General features: G+C 37.0%; 2 protein-coding genes across 2 annotated transcripts; both read right to left on the bottom strand.

Moving 5' to 3' along the window:
* Window positions 1-235: 235 nt before the first annotated feature.
* LOC113783200 (subtilisin-like protease SBT1.2) lies at window positions 236-12,660 on the bottom strand. Its single transcript, XM_027329274.1, has 2 exons — window positions 11,766-12,660; window positions 236-1,614 (listed from the first exon to the last, which is right to left on the bottom strand). The coding sequence occupies exons 1-2, from the start codon at window positions 12,658-12,660 to the stop codon at window positions 236-238; spliced, it is 2,274 nt and encodes a 757-aa protein (XP_027185075.1).
* A 6,571-nt stretch (window positions 12,661-19,231) lies between these two features.
* On the bottom strand, window positions 19,232-26,213 carry LOC113783011 (pentatricopeptide repeat-containing protein At4g35850, mitochondrial). The gene is made up of 12 exons (XM_027329014.1): window positions 26,130-26,213; window positions 25,742-26,043; window positions 24,627-24,692; window positions 24,430-24,527; window positions 23,896-24,013; window positions 23,599-23,808; window positions 22,119-22,195; window positions 21,331-21,424; window positions 20,605-20,670; window positions 20,433-20,510; window positions 20,174-20,275; window positions 19,232-19,740 (listed from the first exon to the last, which is right to left on the bottom strand). The coding sequence occupies exons 1-12, from the start codon at window positions 26,152-26,154 to the stop codon at window positions 19,639-19,641; spliced, it is 1,338 nt and encodes a 445-aa protein (XP_027184815.1). The 5' UTR covers window positions 26,155-26,213; the 3' UTR covers window positions 19,232-19,638.
* Window positions 26,214-26,468: the final 255 nt, after the last annotated feature.

The following is a 26,468-nucleotide window of genomic DNA, read 5'->3' as shown; positions in this document are numbered from 1 at the left end:
TACTACTTTTGGTTTGGATGATACTCGAGTAATTCCGCAAAAGCACAAGTAATACAACCAGAGGAAACATCTGAAGAGATTGGTGTAACACTATAAGATTGTCACCAACATATTTTGATTCTTAAACAGCAAAATTCACCAACAAGGACAGCATATGCGTAGCAATGAGAATATACTAGAAAAAGGAAAAAAAATCAAAAGCAAGTAATACAATTATTACTTGGTGTTATCCCTATTAATTCCCATTAACAATTGCAATAATTGGGCTCCGGACTGAGTACTTTGCAGAATGCCAGTAAAGAGACCCTTGAGACACAATCCCCTCAGCGGCCGCTTCCAATCGAGTAAAGATAACTTCATATATCAACTTCTGATTTACCTTCGAGAAATTGAGAGTATGAGGTACCACTGCCACTTTAACACCTTTGGGTGCAACAACCTTAACGTTGTACGTAGATTTAGCCTCACCTACATTAGTAACTGTTCTTGTATACCTCTGAACAGGTGATCCAAAAATGATTGAAAATGAAGGGTAGTTTAACTGCGCTTCCGGTATGCTTGATTCTTTTGCGCAGTCCACCTTGCTTTGTGTTAATAAACCGACCTCCTTGTCTGTGTAATTCATCAAACCGCACAAATATGGCACGTAGTCTGTCGGTTTAATGTCATATATTAGCCCTGGGTTGTTTGCTCTAGACGGATTAACGTGGCCTGAACCAACTGCAAAAATACTTGCTGGAAGATGCCTTTCGTCCTCAATGGGGTTCTTCGCAAGATTCACAAGATCAGCTGTGGTCATTATCGCAGACTTAATGGCTGCTGGAGACCATTTAGGATGAGCACTTTTCAGAAGTGCAGCAACACCACTCAAATGAGGGCAAGACATTGAAGTGCCCGAGATCACATTGAAGTTCAGTTTTGATTTCGTGTTGTTTTCGATGGATTCATTCCAACCGGCGAGAATGTTTACGCCAGGGCCAATTATATCAGGCTTCAGAATACCCGGGCTTGCTCGGCTTGGACCTCTAGAAGAAAAAGAAGCGACCATTGGAGCATGATTGTGTCCAATGACGGTTCCTTTGAAAGAGATCGCTGCAACAGGTGATTTCGTTGAGTTTATGTAGGCCATGACCTTGAGTCCATCAGCATAACTTAAAAGGGTAGCAGGAAGGACATGAGCATCGGCGAAAGTGGTGTAACCATCCTCTTCTGGGTTAATAAGTATCATTCCAACACCATCAAGATCCTTGATGTTTTGCCCCTTTTCAATTCCTGTAAGATCACCTCCAACATGGCAAACCACCATCTTTCCCTCCACTTCAGTCTTGTTCAGTGATGCTGCGTTGCAGTATCGTGAGTCCAAATCACTCTGGTTCATGCCTGCAGGGTAGAATAAAGGATGCAATGCGGGAGGAAAATCCTTGGGTTGATATAGTGACTCGCCATGAAATTCCTGCTTGTTACCAAGCACGGCAGTTGCCCTTATGTTTCTGTCAATGGTGCTTGCACCAACAGTCATGACCCAGGGGGCTTCATTGGATAAAGAACTTTCAAATGGGCCATCATTTCCTGCTGAGCAACTGACAAAAATTCCTTTTTGCATTGCACTGTATGCTCCTAGCAATACATGTTGGGTGTCAAACCAGCAAAAATAAAATTCCTACTCTTAAGTCACGAATTAAGTCCACTATGGTACTGGAGCAGGGACTTAGGCTGTGCAATGGGTTACTAGCTTCACCCTGGTGCCAGAGTTTGCTTGATCCGATATACCAAAGTGTATTAATTACGTGAAAGACAAAATTCGAATATAGCAGCGAGCAGGGTCGAATCCACAGGGACTTGGGAATTTATTTTGAATGAATGTAACATTAAATAAAAATGGGGGAAGTTGATATGGAACTGTCTAATTTAATTGCTCAAATTAAAAATATAAAGTAAATTGACGGAAGGAAAATCTCTAGTCAAAGGTATAATCTCCACTTATGGTTCGAATCACTGATCACAGATGCAGAGATAAAATCTTTCATTTACAAATAAACTGGTTATGGTTGTCAACAAGCTCTGACAACCTGCCTAACCTTACTGATTCGATAACCACAACAAGCTCTGTAGTTATTGCCCTAGCCAATTAAGCAGTCCTAAACACGCTCTTAGGATTTAACCTATTGACAGCATTAATTATTAGACTGGCCACCAATTATAACCAACAAACACACTCGCTCGGTTTATTTAGGCTATATCATATATTTCCGCAACAACGACTCAAAAGTTTCTACTACAATTGAATCATATCACTTGCCACATGCACTAAAATTACCCAACAATTACGGATTGAGCACTCTTAGATGGCTGTTAATTACTCACACAATTAAACAGTGATCAAGTATTTAATTGCAAGAAATAATCATATGCATAAGTGAACAGGAAATATATAAATACTTGCAAATTGAAGAACGTAGGGAAATCAATTCGATCTCACAGTTTTGTCGAACCAAAGCTTCGATTTAACCTCTGACTAGATGAAGAAATTAGCCACTCCTCATAGTTGAATTGCAGCCAAAAGTACTGGATTGCAAAGGCATTGCGTTTTTACTAGAAAGCAAGGAATAAAAGATGTTTTTCCCGTTGGGGAATATTGTCGAACACCTGGCGTGTGTCAGAGGCCAGTCCAGAGAAAGGAAACTAGAACTAAACTAAAAAAGCTAAACTAGAGGTCCCCCCTTGCTTCTGTACGTCCTCTCCTTAAAAAGCCAAAAGTAAGATGACTAAAAGCTATCTCCGGTGGTCCCCACACATGTGGACAAAGTCTCCAAAATTACTCCTTCTTCCAAGTCTCTCTACGTTGCTTTCTTTTAAGAGCCCAAATGACTTATAGCTTTGTGGTCCCCACCAATCCAAGGCCTAAGGATTGAAGCCCTTAGAAGTCTCCATATTCTCCATAAAGTCCCTCCTTTTTGGTAGTTTTCTGCTTCATTCCTGAAATTAAGTCCCGATACCAAATATGAGTAAATATCAGCAATTAACACAATATTTGTCAGGGATAGAAGGGAAAATTAATAATTAAAATACCAACAATTAACACCCTATCAATTCCCCCCACACCTAAACCATGCTTGTCCTCAAGCATGAGAACAAGAAACAAACACCAATATTTGATAGTGGCTATTGCTCTATCCAACAAATTGCCAAGATACCAAGAAAAATAATATTCAAGCATCAATGGTCAAGTCCAAGAAACATCACTCCGGTTAGCTTCTAAACCACAAATGCCTCTAATTCCAGGTTAACTAATCTAAGAAAAAGGAATGACACACAACAGTTATCAGCAAATGGTCCAACTATTAACCAAAATCTCAACATTAAATCCATAATTCGGCAAGCTGACTTTTATTACACACTAACACAACCTTCACTTTTTTTCACATTTTTTCTACTTTTCTCTCTTTTTTTTTTCTTTCAATAGTAACAAAAGACTTAGTCGCTAGCCATTTGAGCCTTTTGACGCGAACTCCAACATTGGCCAGATGAAGGAGCCCGGTTACTCAGCTTCTATCGCCACGTGACCACGTACTCATAGAAGTTACTACCTTTTGACGCGAGAATCAACACTTTTAGGTGCAGATCCCCGGTTACTCAGTAGTAACTAATAGCGGAGTACAGTCAAGTTTATTCATAGTTAAAAATCACAAAAACTCAATATAACACAAAAACCAAAAGAAAACTTGCATCAGCTAGCCTCATTTTCAAACATGGAGAACTAAAGTTAATAACCGGACCAATTCACACGAAAATGCCAATAATCATTCCCTATGCCTAGGAAAGTTAACCAAAAATTATAAGAGTAAAACAATCATTGATATTCACCAAAGAGATGTTTTTGGATTCAACCACATTAACTTGGTACCCTTTTATTATTAAAACTTGGCAATAGCAGAAATAGAGGCAACAATCCAACATCAAACTTGGCATCACATACGAGCTAATCACTAAAAAGAAGAAAAAGAAAATGAATGAAAGACACTAGCACCATAACTGCTCCCCCCACACCTAAATCCTACATTGTCCTCAATGTGACAAATAAAAAGCAAAAGTGAAGCAAAAGTGAGAGGGAAAGCAACCACACTTCCCTGAAATCGGGGCATAGTGAAGGGCGAGGTGGAAACGGAGGTGCAAAGCCTGTAAGAAACAGAGACTGCGCCAAATCATGTGCCATGCCGGCGACATTGGCATCGACGTTGACCATGCGAGCCTCCAAAGTCTGAACCTGGAAAACTAAGAAGAGAGGAAGAAATGAGCTGAAATCGCGTTTCTGAAGCCTTTGTTGGGACACATAAAACGCGATTGAAAACGCGCCTTCAACTCGCGTTTTATAAGTCGCGTTTCCTTCACAAATCTTGCAGGAATGAAAACGCGATTGAAAACGCGCCTTCAACTCGCGTTTTATAAGTCGCGTTTTGTGCACAAATCTCGCAGGAGTGAAAACGCGATTGAAAACGCGCCTTCAACTCGCGTTTTATAAGTCGCGTTTTGTGCACAAATCTCGCAGGAGTGAAAACGCGATTGAAAACGCGCCTTCAACTCGCGTTTTCTAGTCGCGTTTCACTGTGGCTTTCGGACGATTCTCATTGTGAGCTTCCTGCACGTCATCACGCGGGCACGTCAAAACTGAAGGGCACCTATAAATCGGCAAAAACGAAAACTGAAACCCAAAATTAGTCGAATTCAAGGAGAACACCTCTAAACTACCACACGGAATTGAACAAACAATTAAAATGAACAATTGGGTTGCCTCCCAAAAGCGCCTTTCTTTAAAGTCTTTGGCTAGACAAAATAATGCTTCAATCAGAGAGTTCAGGCACTGCAAGGGTCACCTCCTCAACATGATTAACTTGAAATCCTTCATAAAAAGGTTTGAGACGATGACCATTAACCTTAAAAATCTTGTCAGTGTGAAGACTTTGAATTTCTACTGCACCATGAGGAAACACATTAGTCACAATAAAAGGTCCAATCCAACGAGAACGCAATTTACCAGGAAAAAGTTTAAGTCTAGAGTGAAAAAGAAGTACTTTTTGACCAATACAAAAAATTTTCCTTGAAATTGCTTTATCATGAAATGCTTTTGTCTTCTCCTTATAAATGCAAGAACTCTCATATGCATCATTTCGGATTTCCTCCAACTCTTGCAATTGCAACTTCCTGTGTTCTCCAGATTCATCCATCCGCATATTATAATTTTTAACTGCCCAATATGCCCTATGTTCCAATTCCACAGGTAGATGACAAGGTTTGCCAAAAATTAATCGGTAAGGAGACATACCTATGGGGGTCTTAAAAGCTGTACGGTAAGCCCAAAGTGCATCATCTAAGCGCAAACTCCAATCCTTTCTATTGGGATTCACCGTCTTTTCAAGTATCGACTTGATTTCTTTATTGGAGATTTCTGCTTGACCACTAGTCTGCGGATGATAGGACGTAGAAACCCGGTGAGTGACGCCATATTTCTTCAACAATGCTTCCATTACTCGATTGCAGAAGTGTGTCCCTCGGTCACTGATAATTGCTCTTGGCGTGCCATACCTGACAAAAATATGAGATTTAATAAAATCAACTACAACCTTAGCATTGTCAGTCCTAGTTGCCTTAGCCTCTATCCACTTTGAGACATAATCAACTGCAAGTAATATATACATATTACCAAAAGAGGAAGGAAATGGACCCATAAAATCTATACCCCATATATCGAAAATTTCACAAACCAGTATAGGAGTAAGAGGCATTTGATCTCTATGGCTTAAATTACCTGTCTTTTGACAATTTGCACATGATTTACAAAATAAGTATGCATCACTAAACAAAGTTGGCCAAAATAAACCACACTCTAAAACCTTTCTTGCAGTTCGCTTAGGGCCAAAATGTCCACCACACGCATATGAGTGACAGAAAGATAAAATTGATGGAACCTCTTCTGTAGACACACACCTGCGAATAATTTGATCAGAACAATATTTCCACAAGTATGGTTCGTCCCACACATAATATTTAACATCACTTTTAATTTTTTCCTTTTGAGCTCTAGACAAATCATTAGGTAGCGTTCTAGTAACCAGATAATTCACTAAATCAGCATACCAGGGAGTTGTCTTTTGAACTACAAAAAGATGCTCATCTGGAAAATTATCCTTCAAGGGAGCAGGTCCTTCACTATTGATCAAACGACTGAGATGATCAGCAACCATATTTTCGGCACCCCTTTTGTCTTTAATTTCCAAATTAAATTCTTGGAGTAGGAGAATCCACCTTATAAGTCGTGGTTTGGCCTCTTTCTTGTTGAGCAAATATTTCAAAGCTGCATGGTCAGAATAAATAATGACTTTAGTGCCAAGTAAATAAGAACGGAATTTTTCTAAAGCAAAAACAATAGCTAAAAGCTCCTTTTCCGTAGTCGAATAATTGCACTGGGCACCATCCAAGGTCCTCGAGGTATAATAAATGACATAAGAAGCTCTGCCCTCCTTCTGGCCAAGTACTGCACCAACAGCAAAATTGCTGGCATCACACATTATCTCGAAAGGAAGACTCCAGTTTGGTGGTCGAACCACTGGTGCTGAAGTCAATGATCCCTTGAGCGTGTCAAATGCACTCTTGCAATTATCATCAAAATGAAATACCACATCCTTTTGAAGTAATTTGCATAGAGGATGGGATATCTTTGAAAAATCTTTGATGAAACGCCTATAAAAACCTGCATGGCCAAGAAAAGAGCGAACTTCCCGCACACTTGCAGGGTAAGGTAAACATTTGATAATTTCTACCTTAGCCTTATCTACCTCAATTCCTTTTGCAGATACCACATGGCCTAAAATTATGCCTTGGTCCACCATAAAATGGCATTTCTCATAATTTAAAACAAGATTAGTCTCAATGCACCTTTTAAGAATTTTTGTGAGGTTAGTTAAACATTCATCAAAAGAATTACCATAGACAGTAAAATCATCCATAAACACTTCTATGATATTCTCCACATAATCAGAAAATATACTAACCATACACCTTTGGAATGTAGCAGGCGCATTACAAAGACCAAAAGGCATTCGTCTATAGGCAAATGTACCAAAAGGGCAAGTAAATGTGGTTTTCTCTTGATCTTCAGGCGCCACTGGAATTTGTAGAAAACCTGAAAAACCATCAAGACAGCAATAATGAGATTTTCCTGCCAACCTTTCCAACATCTGATCAATAAAAGGCAATGGAAAATGATCTTTACGAGTTAATGCATTTAATTTTCTAAAATCGGTACAAACTCTCCACCCATTTTGAACTCGAGTGGGCACTAACTCACCTTTAGGATTTTCAATAACAGTAATTCCTGTCTTTTTAGGAACTACTTGAACAGGACTTACCCACTTACTATCCGAAATGGGATAGATTATACCTGTGTCAAGAAGTTTTAAAACTTCTTTCTTCACTACCTCCATCATTGGTGGGTTCAATCTCCGTTGAGCCTCTCTCGAAGGCTTAGCACCATCTTCTAACAAGATGCGATGCATGCAAGTGGCTGGACTTAATCCTTTTATGTCAGCCACTGTCCATCCTATTGCCTCCTTGTGGTCCTTCAACACCCGAATTAGTTTTTCTTCCTCTAAAGCAGTCAATTTACTGGAAATTATTACTGGGAGTGTATCTCCATCTCCCAAGAATGCATACTTTAAATTATCCGGTAACTGCTTTAATTCCACCTTCGGGGCTTGCACAATAGATGGCAAAAGCTGTGAATGAGACAGAGGTAATTCCAAGTAAGACACATTGGAAAATTCTGGACAAAGAGAATTCAATTCAAAAATAACTTCCTGCAATTCAAAAGGAAAAACAAACTTCCCTTTTATCTTTTGCAAATTTTCCTGACAGAGACCAGTAGAAATAGCAACCTTCAACGCATCGTCATTATTAAATTCAAAATTTTGCTGCGCTAAAGAATCAATTACATCTATAACAAAAATTGAATGAGATTCACCAGGATATTTCATGGCATCATAAATATTAAATTTAATAACATCACCATCAAATTCCATAGTCAATGTGCCAGTGAAAACATCAATTTTTGTTCTAGCAGTTTTCAAAAATGGTCTCCCTAACAGTATTGGAGATGAATTAGAATTATCATCCTCCATATCAAGCACATAAAAATCTGCAGGAAAAATCAAATTATCAATTTGCACTAAAATATCCTCCAAAACTCCATCAGGATAGGCATTTGATCGATCAGCCAGTTGAATTATTACGCCCGTCTCTTTTAAAGGCCTAATGTTCATCAAATTATAAATAGAACGAGGCATAACATTTATCGAAGCACCCAAATCCAACATAGCTTTTTCAATTTTAATATTACCTATTTTGCAAGGGACAGTAAACATACCTGGGTCCTTGCATTTAGGAGGCAATTTTTTCTGCAAAACTGCCGAAACATTTTCTCCCATATGCACTTTCTCGTTTCCTTTCAACTTTTTCTTACCAGTGCATAATTCCTTCAAAAATTTAGCATATCTAGGAATTTGCTTAATTGCATCTAAAAGAGGGATATTTACCTCAACTTTTCGAAAAGTGTCCAAAATCTCCTGTTCGTGCTCTTGCTTTTTGGACTTTGCCAGTCGACTAGGAAATGGAGGCGGAGGTGTAACCACTTGTGTTGATTTTTCTCCAAAATCTGGTTGTTCCAAGGCTCTAGGTTGAGACACATTCCCCTCTTTTTCGAGCTCTTCCTCGATTGCTTGTTCAGAAATTTTCTTGCTCGGCTCAGGCAACTCTTTGCCACTTCTTAATGTGATGGCACTAGCATTTTGCTTGGGGTTGACAATTGTCTGCGAAGGTAGCTTTCCAGATAATTGGGATTCCAATCTATTGACTGTGGAAGCTAACTGGCTCATTTGATTCTCCAAATTATGAATGCTAGTTTTCGTCTCCTGTTGAAATTGTTGAGTGTTAGTAGCCAAAGATTTCACAATATCCTCAAGTGACATACCTGATTTAGGAGCAGGTTGTTGCTGTGAAAGTTGAGGTCTAGGTTGATATTGTGACTGATGTGAAAATCCTGGTGGCCTTACTGCATAATTAAAATTAGGATGATCCCTCCATCCTGGATTATAGGTGTTTGCATAGGGATCATACCGTCTCTGAGGTGGTCCTGGAAATCCAACTGCATTAGCCTGCTCAGTCGAATCATCTTGGAGTGTGGGGCACATATCTGTTGGATGACTCGAACCATAGCAGATTCCACATGTTTTCAATTGCTGCATTTGTCCTATAGCTAACTTTTCAACCAAAGAAGTTAGACAATCTAATCTTTGCTCTATTGTAGAATTACTTACCTCATTGACTCTACGAGTCGTGTTATCCTGCCTGTCTCCAAATTGTTGAGCATTTGCAGCCATACTCGATATCAAATTTCTTGCCTCCGTGGGTGTTTTATTCACTAAGGAGCCCCCACTGGCAGCATCAATAATTCTTCTGTCAGTTTGGGACAGACCCTCATAAAAATACTGGATGAGGAGTTGGTCAGGAATTTGATGATGAGGACAACTAGCACATAGTTGCTTGAATCTTTCCCAATATTCATGTAGAGTCTCTCCATTGAATTGTCGAATTCCACAGATGTCTTTCCTAATGCTTGCAGCTCGGGATGCAGGAAAGAATTTTTCTAGAAAATGCTTCTTCATGTCTGTCCATGTGGATATTGACCCAGAGGGCAGATAATAGAGCCAATCCTTAGCTTTATCGGCTAAGGAAAATGGAAAGGCTCTTAATTTAATTTGCTCCTCTGTGACTCCCTGAGGTTTCATTGTCGAGCAAACCACATGGAATTCTTTGAGATGCTTGTGGGGATCTTCACCTGGTAAGCCATGAAAAGAAGGAAGTAAATGGATTAGTCCAGATTTTAACTCAAATGCAACCTCTAATGTAGGATAAGTAATGCATAGGGGCTGTTGATTTAAATCTGGTGCAGCCAATTCTCTCAATGTCCGTTCATTAGCCATGGCGCTATTTATCTCTTCCGTCTCACTAAATGAATCCACAAAATCTACTACTGAATTATGTCCAGTAGATGAGGAGGATGCCTCTGCTCGTTCTCTTGTTGCTTTTCTCAATGCACGAGCAGTCTTCTCTATCTCAGGATTATATTGCAGTTCACCTGTACGAGAAGATCTAGGCATAAACCAGTAACAATAAAAATAAAAATAAAAAATAAACAAAGAAAATATAATTCAAAGAAAATAAATTTATTTTGACACCAAGTCCCCGGCAACGGCGCCAAAATTTGTTGGGTGTCAAACCAGCAAAAATAAAATTCCTACTCTTAAGTCACGAATTAAGTCCACTATGGTACTGGAGCAGGGACTTAGGCTGTGCAATGGGTTACTAGCTTCACCCTGGTGCCAGAGTTTGCTTGATCCGATATACCAAAGTGTATTAATTACGTGAAAGACAAAATTCGAATATAGCAGCGAGCAGGGTCGAATCCACAGGGACTTGGGAATTTATTTTGAATGAATGTAACATTAAATAAAAATGGGGGAAGTTGATATGGAACTGTCTAATTTAATTGCTCAAATTAAAAATATAAAGTAAATTGACGGAAGGAAAATCTCTAGTCAAAGGTATAATCTCCACTTATGGTTCGAATCACTGATCACAGATGCAGAGATAAAATCTTTCATTTACAAATAAACTGGTTATGGTTGTCAACAAGCTCTGACAACCTGCCTAACCTTACTGATTCGATAACCACAACAAGCTCTGTAGTTATTGCCCTAGCCAATTAAGCAGTCCTAAACACGCTCTTAGGATTTAACCTATTGACAGCATTAATTATTAGACTGGCCACCAATTATAACCAACAAACACACTCGCTCGGTTTATTTAGGCTATATCATATATTTCCGCAACAACGACTCAAAAGTTTCTACTACAATTGAATCATATCACTTGCCACATGCACTAAAATTACCCAACAATTACGGATTGAGCACTCTTAGATGGCTGTTAATTACTCACACAATTAAACAGTGATCAAGTATTTAATTGCAAGAAATAATCATATGCATAAGTGAACAGGAAATATATAAATACTTGCAAATTGAAGAACGTAGGGAAATCAATTCGATCTCACAGTTTTGTCGAACCAAAGCTTCGATTTAACCTCTGACTAGATGAAGAAATTAGCCACTCCTCATAGTTGAATTGCAGCCAAAAGTACTGGATTGCAAAGGCATTGCGTTTTTACTAGAAAGCAAGGAATAAAAGATGTTTTTCCCGTTGGGGAATATTGTCGAACACCTGGCGTGTGTCAGAGGCCAGTCCAGAGAAAGGAAACTAGAACTAAACTAAAAAAGCTAAACTAGAGGTCCCCCCTTGCTTCTGTACGTCCTCTCCTTAAAAAGCCAAAAGTAAGATGACTAAAAGCTATCTCCGGTGGTCCCCACACATGTGGACAAAGTCTCCAAAATTACTCCTTCTTCCAAGTCTCTCTACGTTGCTTTCTTTTAAGAGCCCAAATGACTTATAGCTTTGTGGTCCCCACCAATCCAAGGCCTAAGGATTGAAGCCCTTAGAAGTCTCCATATTCTCCATAAAGTCCCTCCTTTTTGGTAGTTTTCTGCTTCATTCCTGAAATTAAGTCCCGATACCAAATATGAGTAAATATCAGCAATTAACACAATATTTGTCAGGGATAGAAGGGAAAATTAATAATTAAAATACCAACAATTAACACCCTATCAATACACTATTTGCATAAAACTGATCTTCCCCTCCTACAAGAGAAATGGAAAGGATATCAACCCCATCTTCGATAGCAGCATCCATAGCAGCTATTATATCACTCTCTGAACATCCATCTGGTGTACATACTTTATACATGGCCAAGTGAGCAAGAGGGGCAATACCAACTGCAGTTCCATTGGCATTGCCTAATACATTTGCACCTCTGACGTAGTTTCCAGCAGCTGTGCTTGCTGTGTGAGTACCATGGCCAATCTCATCCAATGGCGAACCATTCCCATCGTGGAAATATCTGGCTCCTATCAGTTTGTTGTTGCAAACTGATGAATTGAAGTCGCACCTCCCCTTCCATTTAGCAGGTGGTGGAGGCATTCCTTCATCATCGAACGAAGGGTGGTCCGGGACAATCCCAGTGTCCACCACTCCAATGATGATTTCTCTGCCGTAGTTTGATTGCCTCCAAAACCCCGAGTTCTGTTGCAAATTCAGCCCCAAGAAGTTAGGAGTATGGGTGGTACTCAGAGACAGCATCTTCTGTTTTCGTGCTAGTACAAAACCAGGCTTCTTTTCCATCTCTTTTACGTCCTCAGCTGATAGTTTGGCAGCAAATCCTTTGAAAACATTGCGATAAGAATAAACAATGCGAGGACTTGCTTCATTTGAGCTTGCAGTAGCTGTTGTTGGTAGAAAAGAGTTGTACCAAGTTTCAAGATATTCATTTGACCTGAAATCTGCAGTGGAAATTTGATCAATGTCATCAGGCAACTCAACATGGATAATGTAAGTCTCTAAAATGGTTTGTCCATGCAAATCATGCGAAGAGATAGGCAATGAATAAAAAGTGATGGCCAGTATCATCAGGGTAAGCATATGCAATGAAGTCATATTGTTAATATCCAGGAAGATATCAACTAATTGGACAGTATCTTGGGTTGAAGATTATCAGTTGACAGAGAGAAAATAATCAAAAGTACGTAGTTGGATAAGGAAGTTCTTAATGTATGATTTGGTTGTGGTGTCTGAATTATGGGAAGCTGCAGCCATATTTATAGGCAGTGCCCCCAATATTTTATTTGTAAAACTACTATATTAGATTTTCAGTCCCATTCCTGAAGCATGGGATGTAATTCTCTGGCTGATGGTGGGAACTGGGAAGCTACCCAGGAAGTTACACAAACATTCTCCTCCTTGGTTCAGGACTTTTCAAAGAATTATTTACTATTTTTTCTTCCAATGGTTTTCAACGGTCAAATCATATATTTTTTTTCCATAACAATTCAAATTACAAGTTAGAACAGCGAGAAATTCTATTTTGGATTGTCATTATAACATGTACAGTTCTATCATGAAATGAGAACCCTTTATTTTGGAAGCCATAACCTTTCACATTGTTGGCAGTACAAATTATACAATCAACCCTTTGCTCTTCCTTCCATTCAATAAAGTCTCTCCTAGGTTATTCTAATGAGAGTTTTCTTCTCTCCTAGGGTGTCCTATTGAGAGTTTTAGTCTCTCCTAAACTATCTTAGTGAGAGTTTTATTTAGTTTTGTTCTTTATTTTTTCAGATCTTGGAGTTTTTTTAGATCTATATGTTAGATCTACAATTTCTTCAGTCTTCTCATCAGATTTCACTTTCAGTATTGAGCTTGAACCAGTTGGATAGCAGATCTGAGGGAATATTTCAGATTTGGATCAATCTCGGTAGATCTCACCATCTTTATTGGACCTTACAACTGTTGATTAGCAGATCTGACGATTACAGCATGCACAAAGAGAGCTGCAGCGACTTATTCTATGATGAAATGTTTTTCAAATTTATGGTACTTTTTAGATCTGTCCTTAATTTCTCAGATCTTATGTATTTGTTAAATTGCAGATCTATAATTTTAGTGCATGTTTATCTGCCATCAGGGCAGCAATGTATCTCAATTGTGCTGGACGATTTCCAGTAATCCTTTAATGAAATATGTTTTATTATAAAAAAGAAATTATACAACCAACAAATTGATGGCAATCTTGGCTGAATAGGGATTGGAAACTATTTTCAACCAAGTGATATCATCCTTGGCTAAAATTGATACAAACAACCAAAAAGCTACTGCTCTATTCATGCTCAATCATCAAAAAAGTGCTTGCATTGCAACTTCAAAACTTTAATCAATTGCCACACTTTGAAATTTTGAAGCAAAACAAAGTTGTCTACTCAGAAATAGAACAGTTTCTACAATCATCTTCATTCCAAGTGTCTAGAATCCTCCTCCATGAGCAAATCAACAACATTCATGGCATCCAAATGAAGTTTAAGAGAGAAACTTCATGAGAATTTTGGAATTCAAAGGTTCGTAGTCAAAATTTCTAATGTAGATTACTTCACAAATGATCTTGAGTATGTTTTGAGTCCCCCTATATTGTGCAACCTTACTTAGGGAGTTTACCTTTTCAATGAGATACTTCTATTTATTTTTAACAATTGTTGGGAACACAAAATTTCACCTGTTTCTCATTTAAATTTTCCCTTCATTTACCAAGAAAAAAAATTTTCTCTTCAAATTTCTGTCCTCTATATATTGTCGGCATAAGGAAAAAAATAGAAATTAAATAATCTCAACAACTTGTACTTTTACCATATTTCAACTTTCAATAAGAGGAAGTATAAATAAAATAATATATTGATCCAGATGTTCATTTGACAATTTTATAGAGAGAATGTTTGAATATATACATCGTAAGTTATAATAAAATGGCATACAAACAAGAATGTAGATCCAAGTACTTGACGTAGATATTTTACAGATGAAAATAAAAAAATCAATGGAAACATGAATGCAAGTTAATGGTTTAGAGATATTTGTTAATCCAATGGATGCTCTCAACAAGTATGAAAAAATATTACTAAGTAAAAGCATATAGAACAAGAATCAATTAAGCAAATCAAAGAGTTATAAGTGAGTAGAAGTTAAAATTTGTTGCAAGGCAAATTCTAGGAGCATGGGCAACATGATTTTATCAAAATTTTGCTAGCCGAGGGAAGAACATTTTGCAAAAATTTTCAGAACTTAACAGGGGTTTAATTTTCATATAAATTTGGCAACTTAATCAGCCCCCTGGTCCTCCATCACACATTGAAGTAAATTTGGTGATTATTTAACCTTAAACAACTTCTCGAAGTCAAAACTTTGCTTCTGCAGAGATTCGACATCTACACTATGAATTTGACTAGGTACAAATCACTACCACTTTGCTATCTATAGAGGAAATTTTCTTTTAGCCATTTGGAAACAAGAAAAGGTAACACGACTTCAAAGTTTTTTTTTCTTTTTTTGTTTTGCTGCAACACGGGTGCTCTAGCACTTCTTTTGAATTTTTTTCACTGCAGGTGAGGTTCAAACTCCCAACCTACAGTCCAAAGAGGGATCTAATTTTTTTTGGTAGCCACTAACCAAAACTCGATAGTTTGAAACAACTTCAAAGTTGAAAACAAGAAATATAAAACTAATTTATTAATGCATTCGAATCAATATGTTACCAAGGCAAGCATTTTTTTTTTATACATTTGGGTGTTACTAGATTTCGAATTTAAATCCCTAGAGAGGATTTCAGTACTAAAAAAAAATACTTTAGTGAATTACAAAATCAAATATTTTTCGTGTAATACAAACAATTTAAAAGAATTTGACAGTATTTCAAATCCTTCGTCCAATCCACCAATAATACAAATAAAGCATTGCTATCGTGTATATTACAATTTTTCATACGATTAAGTTACATGATTATTATCACTATTATTTTTATTACAAGGGAGAGTTTAAAGTCTCTTAACAACCAACAAAACAAGGGTAGTCACCCCTATAATGACAGCACCAAGAATCTGTCTTGAGTGTATTAGATTACTATTACTATCATGTTATATTGGATGGCACCAGCGAAAGATGATGTTCCTCTTTTTGTACATTCATCCACATGCTAAAACTACACTAAACTATTCGTCAATGAGATTTGGCAACCAGAAACTTCATCCACCGGCCTTTGTCTACGCCACTAGATTTTTCTGATCAGACAGACATTATCCACTGGTCAATCAGATTCCAGAGATGAAGTTTCTATTCAAACATTCATCCACTGAGCTTTTTTCTACGCCACTACCACTAATTGTAAATTATGCACCATGGACAACAAGTGGACTACTATTGCTTGAACAGATTTATTCTAGAGAACTTGCAGCGAATTTAACTGTAAAGTGGGAGCAATTATCAGGAATTCTTGTTTTCTATCTTGGGTTTGTCTTCAAAGAAGAAAAGGAAAGGCTTGCTAATTGCTATCAAATGTTTAATTAGAAACTTGCTTAAAACAATTTCACTATTTTCTCTCTTATAATCGTTTAATTTCCGTAATAAAATACTCATCCAAATCACAATTTTTTTTCTATCTCTAAGATATTAAATGTGGGCATAGTTGTTCCTTTTCTCGTATTAAAGCACTGAAAGACTGAAGGGTAAAACCCACAAAAGAAGAATAAGAAGAAGAAGAACGTTTTATGAAGTGTATATTTTCTTTAGCATAATGATACTCAGGATCTGATTGCCTTGATATATATTTTCGAATCGAATTAAAATCACAATAAACATCTTTCTTTGGAGAATGTTTCCAACAAATATACTGTAGCGAGTTTTGAATTGCTATTTTTAGAAGTTTTTGTCGAAGAATATGCTGTAGCGATTTAATGTATATATTGTAAAAAAATGATTGGAAAATGTGTTCATGATTAACATAAAAAATTTTCTGCGAAAAATCACAATCCAAACAAGGATTTTGTAAACTAAGCTCTCAAAAAGCTCCTTTAAAATTCACTTTTTTCAAAAGCAACTGTAAAAAAAAGCTAACAAGCTTTTCACATAATTTGTTTGTTACCACATGCTGCATGCCCCCTTAAATAAAGATTAGATGAAATACATATCATATTTACAATCCTTCAATTCTTAATCTTCATATCTAAATGGTTAATGCGTATGGAACCAAAATAGGTTTATATACAATATATTGCATGTCTACATCGTATTGCCAACCACCCACACTTGATCTTTTGACCTCTTTGCTTTCACTGTTTAAGAAAAAAGAAGAATAAAGAAGATAACCCACTACAAAAAAGCACATTTTGCAATAATCACTCATGAAGAAAGAAAAGGAATAAGGTCAAAATCAAGTTGCCTTTCTGGGCATCATTCACTTTTTTGTTTTCAAGTACTTCTGCAATTCTCATTTTTACACTTGTTTTTTTAATGGGTCTATTGGGCAGATTATTATAGAGAATATGCGTGAGACACGCACAGAAAAGAAAGTTTTTTTTTTTTTTTTTTGCCTTTTTACATCACTGTGGTCAAAGGTTCTCACATGATGTCCAATGAAATTAAACATATTTATTTCTTCGATTTAATTTTTCTTAAATTAAATAAATGCTTACATAATCAAATTAGCAATTTGCTTTTTTTTTTTTGTCAATTGTTATCCCTACTCCTATCTACTCCTACGCTAACTAGAGGGGAGGCTCAACTGAACCTACGGGGGACCGATGGGGACAGAATCACCACCGGACCAGACGGGTGCATTTGCACCCGTCTAGATTTCAAACCTTACCTCCCACCCCATCAAAGCCTTAAGGGCTTGGTGGTGGCCACCAGTCGAAGAGCTGGTGGTTAGCAATTTGCTTATTAGATGCTTTCGTTTTCAGTATTTTTCAGTATTAGATGCCATAATGAGTCATGGGCGTGAAACACGTAGAACAAAAGATAAGGGATTCCACCTTTCACATCACTTTGGTCAAATATTCTCACATGACGTGTATGAAATTAAAAATATTTTTCTATTTAATTTTGTGAATTAATTATACATGCTTTACCAATTAGAATTAGCATTTTGCTTGTTAGATTGTGACATCTTCAATAGTAATTAAATTCAAACGTGGCTTTTTTTCTTTTGTTTTAACACTTTTTCTAGTTAAGGAGTGGAAAGTTTAATTTGGCAGACCTCCATGCCCAAAGTTGCTGCACTATTCCCCTTTGTATAACAAAATACTAACGAATTCAAAAGCAAACCGGCCCTTTCCTAATAGAAGACCTGGAGCAAAAGGAATGGCTGGCTGAATTTAAGATAAGTATCCAAAAAATTGAGAAAAAAGACATCAAGGCTATGAGTTGTAATTCTCGACACGACTCGAATTTAATATGAAATTAGCGAGTTTACGTTTACTCTTCATGAATTCAAGTCAAAATCACGTTAGATCTGAATAATCGACCAAACAAATAGCTCCAAATCAAGCTAATCACAGGTTGACCTATTTGATCCATTAAATGAGTAATTTTATAATTTAATAAATAAATTGGGGGCATAAAGTAAATAAAATAACTAATCTAGGCCATCAATTAGCATTACGAGAACACAATCATGGATTTTATGTGAAAATTATAGATTTTATTTGTGAAAGTGTCATGGGTTTATTATTGTTCAAGAGATTCCCCCCCCCCCTGCCTCCCCAAAAAAAAAAAGAAAACGAAAAAAGTACTACAAGCAACATATACGAAATATAGAATTGAGCTGCAATTTTCTATATTTTTATGGAAACTTCATTATAGAAAAATCCACCATACTATCAAGGTGAGAAGCTCAGAAAAAGAAAAAAAAATTAAGCAAACAAGTTATTCTAACTAAGTTCGGATAACCCACGAAATTAATGAGTCATGTTCGGAGATCCACCCATTCAATCTTGCGGATCATATTCAGGTTGATGTATTATTAGAATACTAGAATATTAACCCGACCCATCAACTCATGACCTGGCCCGATTGCCATATCTAAAGCTGTACAATTAAATCTCTTCAAACATCTTAAAAAGACTATCATCTCTAGCCTCTATACTTTGTACAGCACAGTCTTAACATTATCCAAAATTTGAAATTAAAGTTACAATGGAAGAAAACATTAATAAGTTTTTAGTTTATGGTTTTTATTCTGTACAGAAAATTATAAACTGAGAGACATGTTTGAATATATGGTTTCGTATTTTCCCTACAACGTTTAACAGCAATCACCAATTCTGCAGCCTTGAAAAAAATGTTCACCTTTATGTCATGATGAATCCAGTTAATTAATGAAATCCCAGGCACCAAAACTCATTTTTTGTTGCTTGATTCTTGATTGTCTTTCCTCGAAATCCCAAGCTTGACAAGAGATGTATGTGATCTCATGCAAACAGACAGCAAAGCAAAAGTTTGGAGTTGAAAGCAGATCCGACTCTCAATTTCATGTAGATATTGTATATTCTACCCTGAGTTGTTATGAACAAAAAATTGAAAAAGAAAGTTTATTATGGTTGTATTAAATAGAATGAAGCAAAAAAAAGTAAGTAGAATTTCGTAGTGCAGTTTTACTACTCAGTATATGGCATTCTGATCACTTGACCCCTTTTCATGAACCAGAAGCATCGAACCATCCATTAACTTTCTAGTAATGAAATTGTCAGGTTTCCTTCATTTTGTGAATGGAGGAATGTTGTTTACAAGAGCAACATGGCATCTGATGCTCTTATACAGAACTCCACTTGACTTCACAATCCTCGTAAATTAATGACAGAAAAAATAATCAGCTATCTAGCAACTGAGTAAATCGTTTACCTTATAAGGGATTAAAATCCATCTAACACCACCCCTAGGGATCTTGAAGATTCCTCCGATAACAAGCAATGAAGCGATTACCCCAATGCAATAATCTCATTGAGGCAAAAAAAAAACATGCCAGGGTGGTAATGGCAGCAGTTTTAGGTTACAACAATCGACTGCAAGAATGACGATTGGAACACCACTTATCTTCCATTAGGATTGAGGAAATGGTCCAGAAAATCGTCTTGTACGTAGATTTTCTAGAGTGCGTGATACTAGCGTTAACCGTTCGTCATCTTCAGGAATTTCCCGTCTCTGAAACAAGAAATTAAATCAGAAAAATACCAAAATATAGAATACCAGCAAGATGTCACAAGTTGGATGAGCTTTCGACAATCGCACAACTAGAACATTTGGTGAGGATACTTCTGCCAACAGACGGAAGACAGCTAAAGCTTCATGTGCATCAAGTGCATTAACATATACTGTAATTCATTTGTGCTTGTAAAACAAAGAGGATAGGTTCCTCACAAAGACTGGGCAAAGAGTAATACACGACTTTTTGGGTCCTTTTGCCTCAAAGCAACTCTTGACTATTCAATTAGAGAACAGCTTTCATGATGTACATGGATGACATTTTATAATGCAGAGGAGAACATTTGATGAAAGGGGTCTAGAACTGAAAAGAGAGAGAGAGAGAGAGAGAAAGAGAGACAGAAGCATTCAGGACCAAGACAAGGGCACTTACTTTTAAACCGTTGTAATATGCTTCAACAGCTGGAAGAGATGGGATGAAATTGCGAGTTTGCATCATATCCCATATCAAATTGGCAGTTGTAAACCCACCAGTCTGCAAATATGTATCAAAAAGTTTGTAACAAAACGGAAATTAGTGGGGCAAAAAAAACAAGAACCAGAAGCATATTTACAAGTGTAGAAGGCTACCGCAATCACTCCCAACATAAAAAACTCAGTGACAGAAGTGTCTTTGCTCTCTCTCTACTTACCTCTTCACCTGAGGCTGCAAGGAGGAGATCATTTCCTTGTTTTGGGCTAAGGAAAAAGTTTCTGGAATTCATATTTACCTAGATGACCATAGACACCAGCATCAATATATTGACGATGCACATATATATTATTGCACAACATCCGCAATGCAATAGGACAAACACATATTACCAGTGTATCTTGTGCAAGTTGCATTCCCTTGGCAGTATATCCGCGCATTGCTCCTTCAGTCAGAGTCTACAACCACATAGTCGAGGGTAGTCATGGTTACAGAAAATCCATCAAAAGCAGGACAAATTGTAGTTGAAGAAGGGTACAGTGCAGAATGAGATGACAAAATCAGATGCTAAACAGGCAAGACTGGTGCATAAAGTTACAAAATCGCATTACAGGCTGGAATTAGATAGATGCAGCACCAGCTTCACTCCGTAGACCTTTTCATGCATTTAGTTAGTAACCTCCAGGTCACACCATCTGGTAGGTTCACTAGTAAATTGCTTTAAACAGATAAATGGTCCATACATAAGGAAATTCCTGTGAATATTTTTACAAGAAACAATTTTAAGACAGAATCCAAATCTATGGCAAAAGGTGGGGGTTACAATGGAGCATCAAAGCCCCTACACCTAAAAACAAGATCTCGCTTCAAGACTTCTATTTTAGTGTAGCAAATTTTCAAATCTTCAGCATTTATAAAAACTAATGCCCTAAACAATCCTGCAATCTCCACATTTGTGCAAAAGATGGACATGAAGAGCAACAATTTATCATGAAAGTAGCACTTAGCAGGTAAAAAGAGTGTTCACATTTCTTCCTTCAATAAAAATGCAATAACTAACGCATTAAATTTGTAAGAGTATCAGCTATACTAGCTGCAGCATCACATTCCAAACTTACAACGTAAAGCTCTGGAACAGGTGCTTTCCCTGAACTCATGTAGTCTTCAAAGATCTGCTGCCCACGGTCTATGTCTCCAGAATATAGATAGCACCTACCCAAGAAAATGCAATGAAACACTTTGTACAAGTGCACTTTTGGGTCATGATAAGAAAGTCAACAAATTGGAAGCTGCTTTATAATAATTAATGTGGAACGAAAAATGTAGGATACATGTCCTGCTATGATGCAACAATAATGGAAGATAGGGGCCAATGAATCTACTTAAGAGGAAGAACCTCGCCACTCAATTTCACTTCAGGAGGAGCAAAAGACACCTAATACCATCTGTATCAAACTGCAAAAGTCCCCAATTTACCAATTGCTTCTACAGACATTACTATGCAATTCTGTACCTATATCGCAACCAACTTCATTGGTTCTGAAAATAAAACTGCCCCGATTACCTTTTGCACAAACTAAGTCCCATTATCTATTTAACCTATATAGCCCAACAATCTTGACTGCAGTCACCCTTACAGAAGTTTCATCACAAGTCCGTCCAGGAAAACATCTAATAAAATGAATGTCTTCACCAGAATAAAGGGAAAATAGAGTAAGCAAAAAGGACACAGTAATTTCATCACAAAGACCATTTCCCAGTTTTGGCCTTCATCATGAATTACACAATAAGAAAAACTTGCTTAGCAAGTCACATGTTTTAATTACCCATTGTCTTATCTGAACATTATAGATTTGGTCTTTGGTGCTATTTGCTTGCATTCTTTCCATGTACAAAGATGGCATACCTCATAATTTGCAGCAGGATGAAAATATCTGGAAGTTGACCATCCTTTCTAAGCATATCCCAAAGAGCTTCCATTGCCTGCCACAGTATTCAAAAGGCAAATCTAGTGCTGTTTTAAGCTTTTCTGAACGAAAAAATAGCATATAAATAAGTGTAAGCTACGAGGAAATTCATCATATAATAGCTTATTCAGTATCTGTTGATAGTGTCAACTAAGTAGTTGGAAATAATGCAAGAAGAATTGCAGGTGACTAGTAAAAAGGAGTTCAACCAACAGGCTTTAAGCACGTACTACAGTTGTATAATTTCTGATCCTCACCTAGGCTGTTGCAAGATATGAGTAGTACTACAAAACCTACATGTACTGCTCAAAAACCCTCACCCTCTTCCCCAGCCCACAGCGAGATTGTTCAAGTTCAAACAGGATTTCAGTTTGTTCAAGTTCAAACAGGATTTTTTAAACTTTATTTGCAAACCAAAATCATGCTCAAAGCATGTAAGATGAGTGAAACAGACTTAGCTTTAACTTGATAACTGGGGAAACAGATAATAGCATGATATACCAGTTGTCCACAAGACAGCAGATAATTACTATGAGAAAGATGGAAGAATTTTTAGTTATATACTGTAACTGATGCTTTCGCTTAAGCTGAACTAGAACGTGTTAATCATTACAATTTCTTGACAACCTCAAGGCTCTGTCATGGTACTCTAAATGACATTGTTAAAGACTAATTTGTGTTTGTCCTGTAATTGGTTTAATGTCCCAGATTGGGACTCTTCCAAATTCCTTCGCATATTACTTTATATTTTTTCCTTCAGAGAGCAGTTTATAACCTAAAAAGGGTAATGCACTGTGTGACCATTATAACCTAAAGAAATTATTTTTCTGCAATTAAAGTTTGTATTCTGTTATCCAAGAAAAAAGGCATGTATGATAGAAAAAAATGGCAAGAAACTTTAGTACAAAGCTTGAAGATCTAATCATCATCAACAACAACCCACTGGCATAACACACCACGCACACCAGCCCTACAATGCAACTTCCCGAGGAAAGCAAAACACAAATCAACTGAGTTTGCTCCTTCATCTCTCAAAATGAAGCTATGATCTCTTATCCATAAAAGAAGCCAACAATTTCCATTCTAATAGGGTAACTATCGGTGACAAGGTAACAGGAAGAGGATGCAATATATCCATTCACTTGACAAGGTTGAGTAAAGGTCTTTCTTCGTCACCATCGCTTTGCCATTCTAATTAGACAAAATGGTCTGTGTTCTATTAAATAAGATTACAATTTTCTGTTAAATTCAATTTTTAGATATGAAAGATTTCTAAGAAGTCCTTCAAGGCAAAGTTTATGATGAACAAACACCTAGTTTACTATGAGTAGAGGACCACAGAGTTTATTAACACAACTACAATATACAAAATCTAATTATTTTATGACAAGTACCTAGACAAAAAATAATGAGATTTACCTCTACATTCGCAAGATCAGCCAATGCATGAAATGCAACATGATATACAGTAAGCAACCGATTCACAAAACCACCACGCCGACGAACATACTCAGCAGTAGGCATATTGTACAGCTCTTCATCAGTGATGCCCATCATGACATTTTCTGCTGTGGTTTTTGATTGGTCCACGGATGCCCAACCCTTGGACTGCTCAACCAGCTCAATGATCTTTGTGCAAGAAAAGAAAATATGAGAGATACTTACAAGAAGCAAAGAGAGATAATAATTTCAAAAAAGCGAGCTGAGATTTATTACTTTGGAAGCTACATCATCTGAAAGAGGTATCCTATTTCTGTGTGCAGTTATTAGGCCTGCATAGCAAAATCTGTTCAAACCAAGACCACCTGCAGTCATCTCCTTGACTATTGGCAACCTGCAATATGCAGAGTTTTAGTGTGGCTGTTAGTAATTGGTTCAAACTAAAAACATAGCCGCCTTTTATTTGCGGTAAACTATCCTCCCTAATTCTTCCCATAACATTCTTTGCTCTTTATGAACCTCGCTTATGAAAGATAGGCTTCTAACAGAGATAGGAAAAAGTCGTGGACTGCAGTGAGAGTAAGAAAATGTAAGCCAGTAGTTTGGAGAAATAATAAGCTAAATATCTAGTCCTAAAATGTAACAGGAAAACAATTTTGGACAGAATGAGTGTATACATACAGACATCACCAAAAAGTAAGTTTGACATATACACTTTCATTCAGTTTAGAAACGTAAAAACTAGAAATAGGAAAAAAAATGCGCGCGCGCACACACGCACAATGTAAGACCATTTGACAAGTAGCTTACACTCGATCTAATCTGCCCAAGGCTGCGCATGCATTTAGTAGACAAACATAGGTCTCCCCGTTGAGTTTGACTCCATATCTCTTCATTTCTTCTAAAAGCTACAGTAAAAGAATGATTCTCATCAAAATAAAATGACTGTTAAACCAATCCTGATCAACCTGGATATACAGAAATAAAAAAAGACAAAATAAATATACCAGAATTGCCTGGTCTGAATTATGGCATTTCCCACAAGTTGAGATTAAGAAGTTGTACAATGCAACCTGAAACAAAATCCACAAAATTCCTTGTAGTCACAAATACATATTTATGCACAATGTATCACTGAATGAACCCACCAAACATGACTATGAATAATTTGTAAGTTGTAATTGCAGCTATGCTTGTTCTATTTAAAGTACTTCCGCATTAGTATCTTTACAACATTGGCTTGAAAGAATACAGTTGCATTACTATCTTTACACTTAGGTCTGAAGAACAAAACAACCCTCACCCTTCCACAAGATCCTACCCGAAAAGAAACCACACAAAAAAAAAACTCTTAGATAATTATAACGGAGTTATCTGCATGATACATAAAACCTCATTTTCCTTCACAGTGTGCCACAGTTGAGCCAATCAATAAATAAGCACAACTTCAGAATTAGAAAAATCGTCACTCAGAATATAAAAGCATAATGACGGAAGTTCTGATAGCTTAACTAAAATCTAACCACAAAGATTCATCTTTTGTACAAAGAATAACCAATTTCATTCAGGTCACTACTCAGACAGAAACTAATTACCAAAAAGGGTGCCTAAATTATGCTCACGGATGCCTACTATTTATTGATATATGAGACTTATCGAACCACAAAGAGAAACCAGAGGGGAACTGAAAAGTCTAATAATAGCACTGGAGAACTCCTGGAAAATCATTAAATGAGACCTTCTTATGATTGAAGTTGAAACCTATTGCATAAATTCCTCTTCTTTATGACGAAAAACGAATTACACTCCAGTCAGCACTCACGAATAACCACAAAGTGCTGCCTAATTCATGAAATTTACCACTCATTGTATAAAAAAACTAGTAATTGGGAACTTGTCACGGTACAAATCCCATCTAGAAAAAAGATTCCTACTTTCATTAATTTATAACCAATATCATTCAGGTCAATATCCGCAAACTAAATAATGCCCAGACTACAGTACCCAATCATGGAACAAATAGAAAATTCAACAGCTCTGCTCATAGCTGCCCGCTACTTGCTGAAACGATAAATCATCCAAATGCATAACAAAATTTAATTGTTAAGGGAGAGAAAATTACATCAGGGATTACACCCATTGCTTTCATCTCATCTCTGAAAAAGAATGCATCTTGCAGACGAGACCCTTTCATAGTCCCAATGATAAGTGAATGGAAAGTATCCCTCTCTGGCTTCACCCCATCAAGCATCATATCATCATAAACATCCCTCAGTAGATAATGCCTTCTTTGAGCAGTGAGAGAGTTGATAACGGTGTTGTATTCGGATTCATTGTTGGCGTAATTTTTCCTGGCGTATTCTTCTGCAGAATATCCTGCAAAGTATCTGCGCCCAATTGCTCGAAGAACAAACCGATTGTGGCCTGAAAAATTCAAGAAAAATGAAACCAATTATTTAAATTTCGATTTTTGATGGTAATGCATGTGGGTTTTTGTTGGGAAGTAGTACCGGCTATGGATTGGAGGAGCTTCATGATTCTGGTGTTCTGGAAGAGCAGAGAGAGCCAGCGAGGGTTTAAGGTTTTTGGGACGATATGACTATGCGAATTTTATTTTTCGAACCAGGATTTTATCGATTTTGATGATATAGCCCTTGAATTATTTATAACATGTTCAAATTGGTACTTGAAAATTTGTTCTTTTTGTTTTGTACGAGAAAAATTTGTAAGCCATGCAGACTTAATAGTTTCTTTCAGCACCCCAGTTTTCCTTTATTTTTTTGGGGTATCATTAACTTTAGTAGATAATTTTTCATATTAGCTCTTAAAAGAGAGAAAAGAAGTTTAAT

This window comes from Coffea eugenioides, chromosome 9, assembly GCF_003713205.1.
Source record: "Coffea eugenioides isolate CCC68of chromosome 9, Ceug_1.0, whole genome shotgun sequence".
Lineage (NCBI taxonomy): Eukaryota > Viridiplantae > Streptophyta > Magnoliopsida > Gentianales > Rubiaceae > Coffea > Coffea eugenioides.
This window is presented reverse-complemented; position numbering and strand designations above follow the sequence as displayed.

Excerpts from the sequence above, each read along its gene's own strand:
- LOC113783200 (XM_027329274.1), bottom strand. The coding sequence starts at position 12,660 with ATGACTTCATTGCATATGCTTACCCTGATGATACTGGCCATCACTTTT. Across the intron at positions 1,615-11,765 it reads AAATAGTGTATTGATAGGGT|CATACAGTGCAATGCAAAAA; the intron begins GTTAATTGTTGG and ends TATTGCTAGGAG.
- LOC113783011 (XM_027329014.1), bottom strand. The coding sequence starts at position 26,154 with ATGAAGCTCCTCCAATCCATAGCCG. Across the intron at positions 24,693-25,741 it reads CAATGGGTGTAATCCCTGAT|GTTGCATTGTACAACTTCTT; the intron begins GTAATTTTCTCT and ends ATTTTGTTTCAG. Across the intron at positions 23,809-23,895 it reads CAGATGATGTAGCTTCCAAA|ATCATTGAGCTGGTTGAGCA; the intron begins GTAATAAATCTC and ends TCTTGCACAAAG.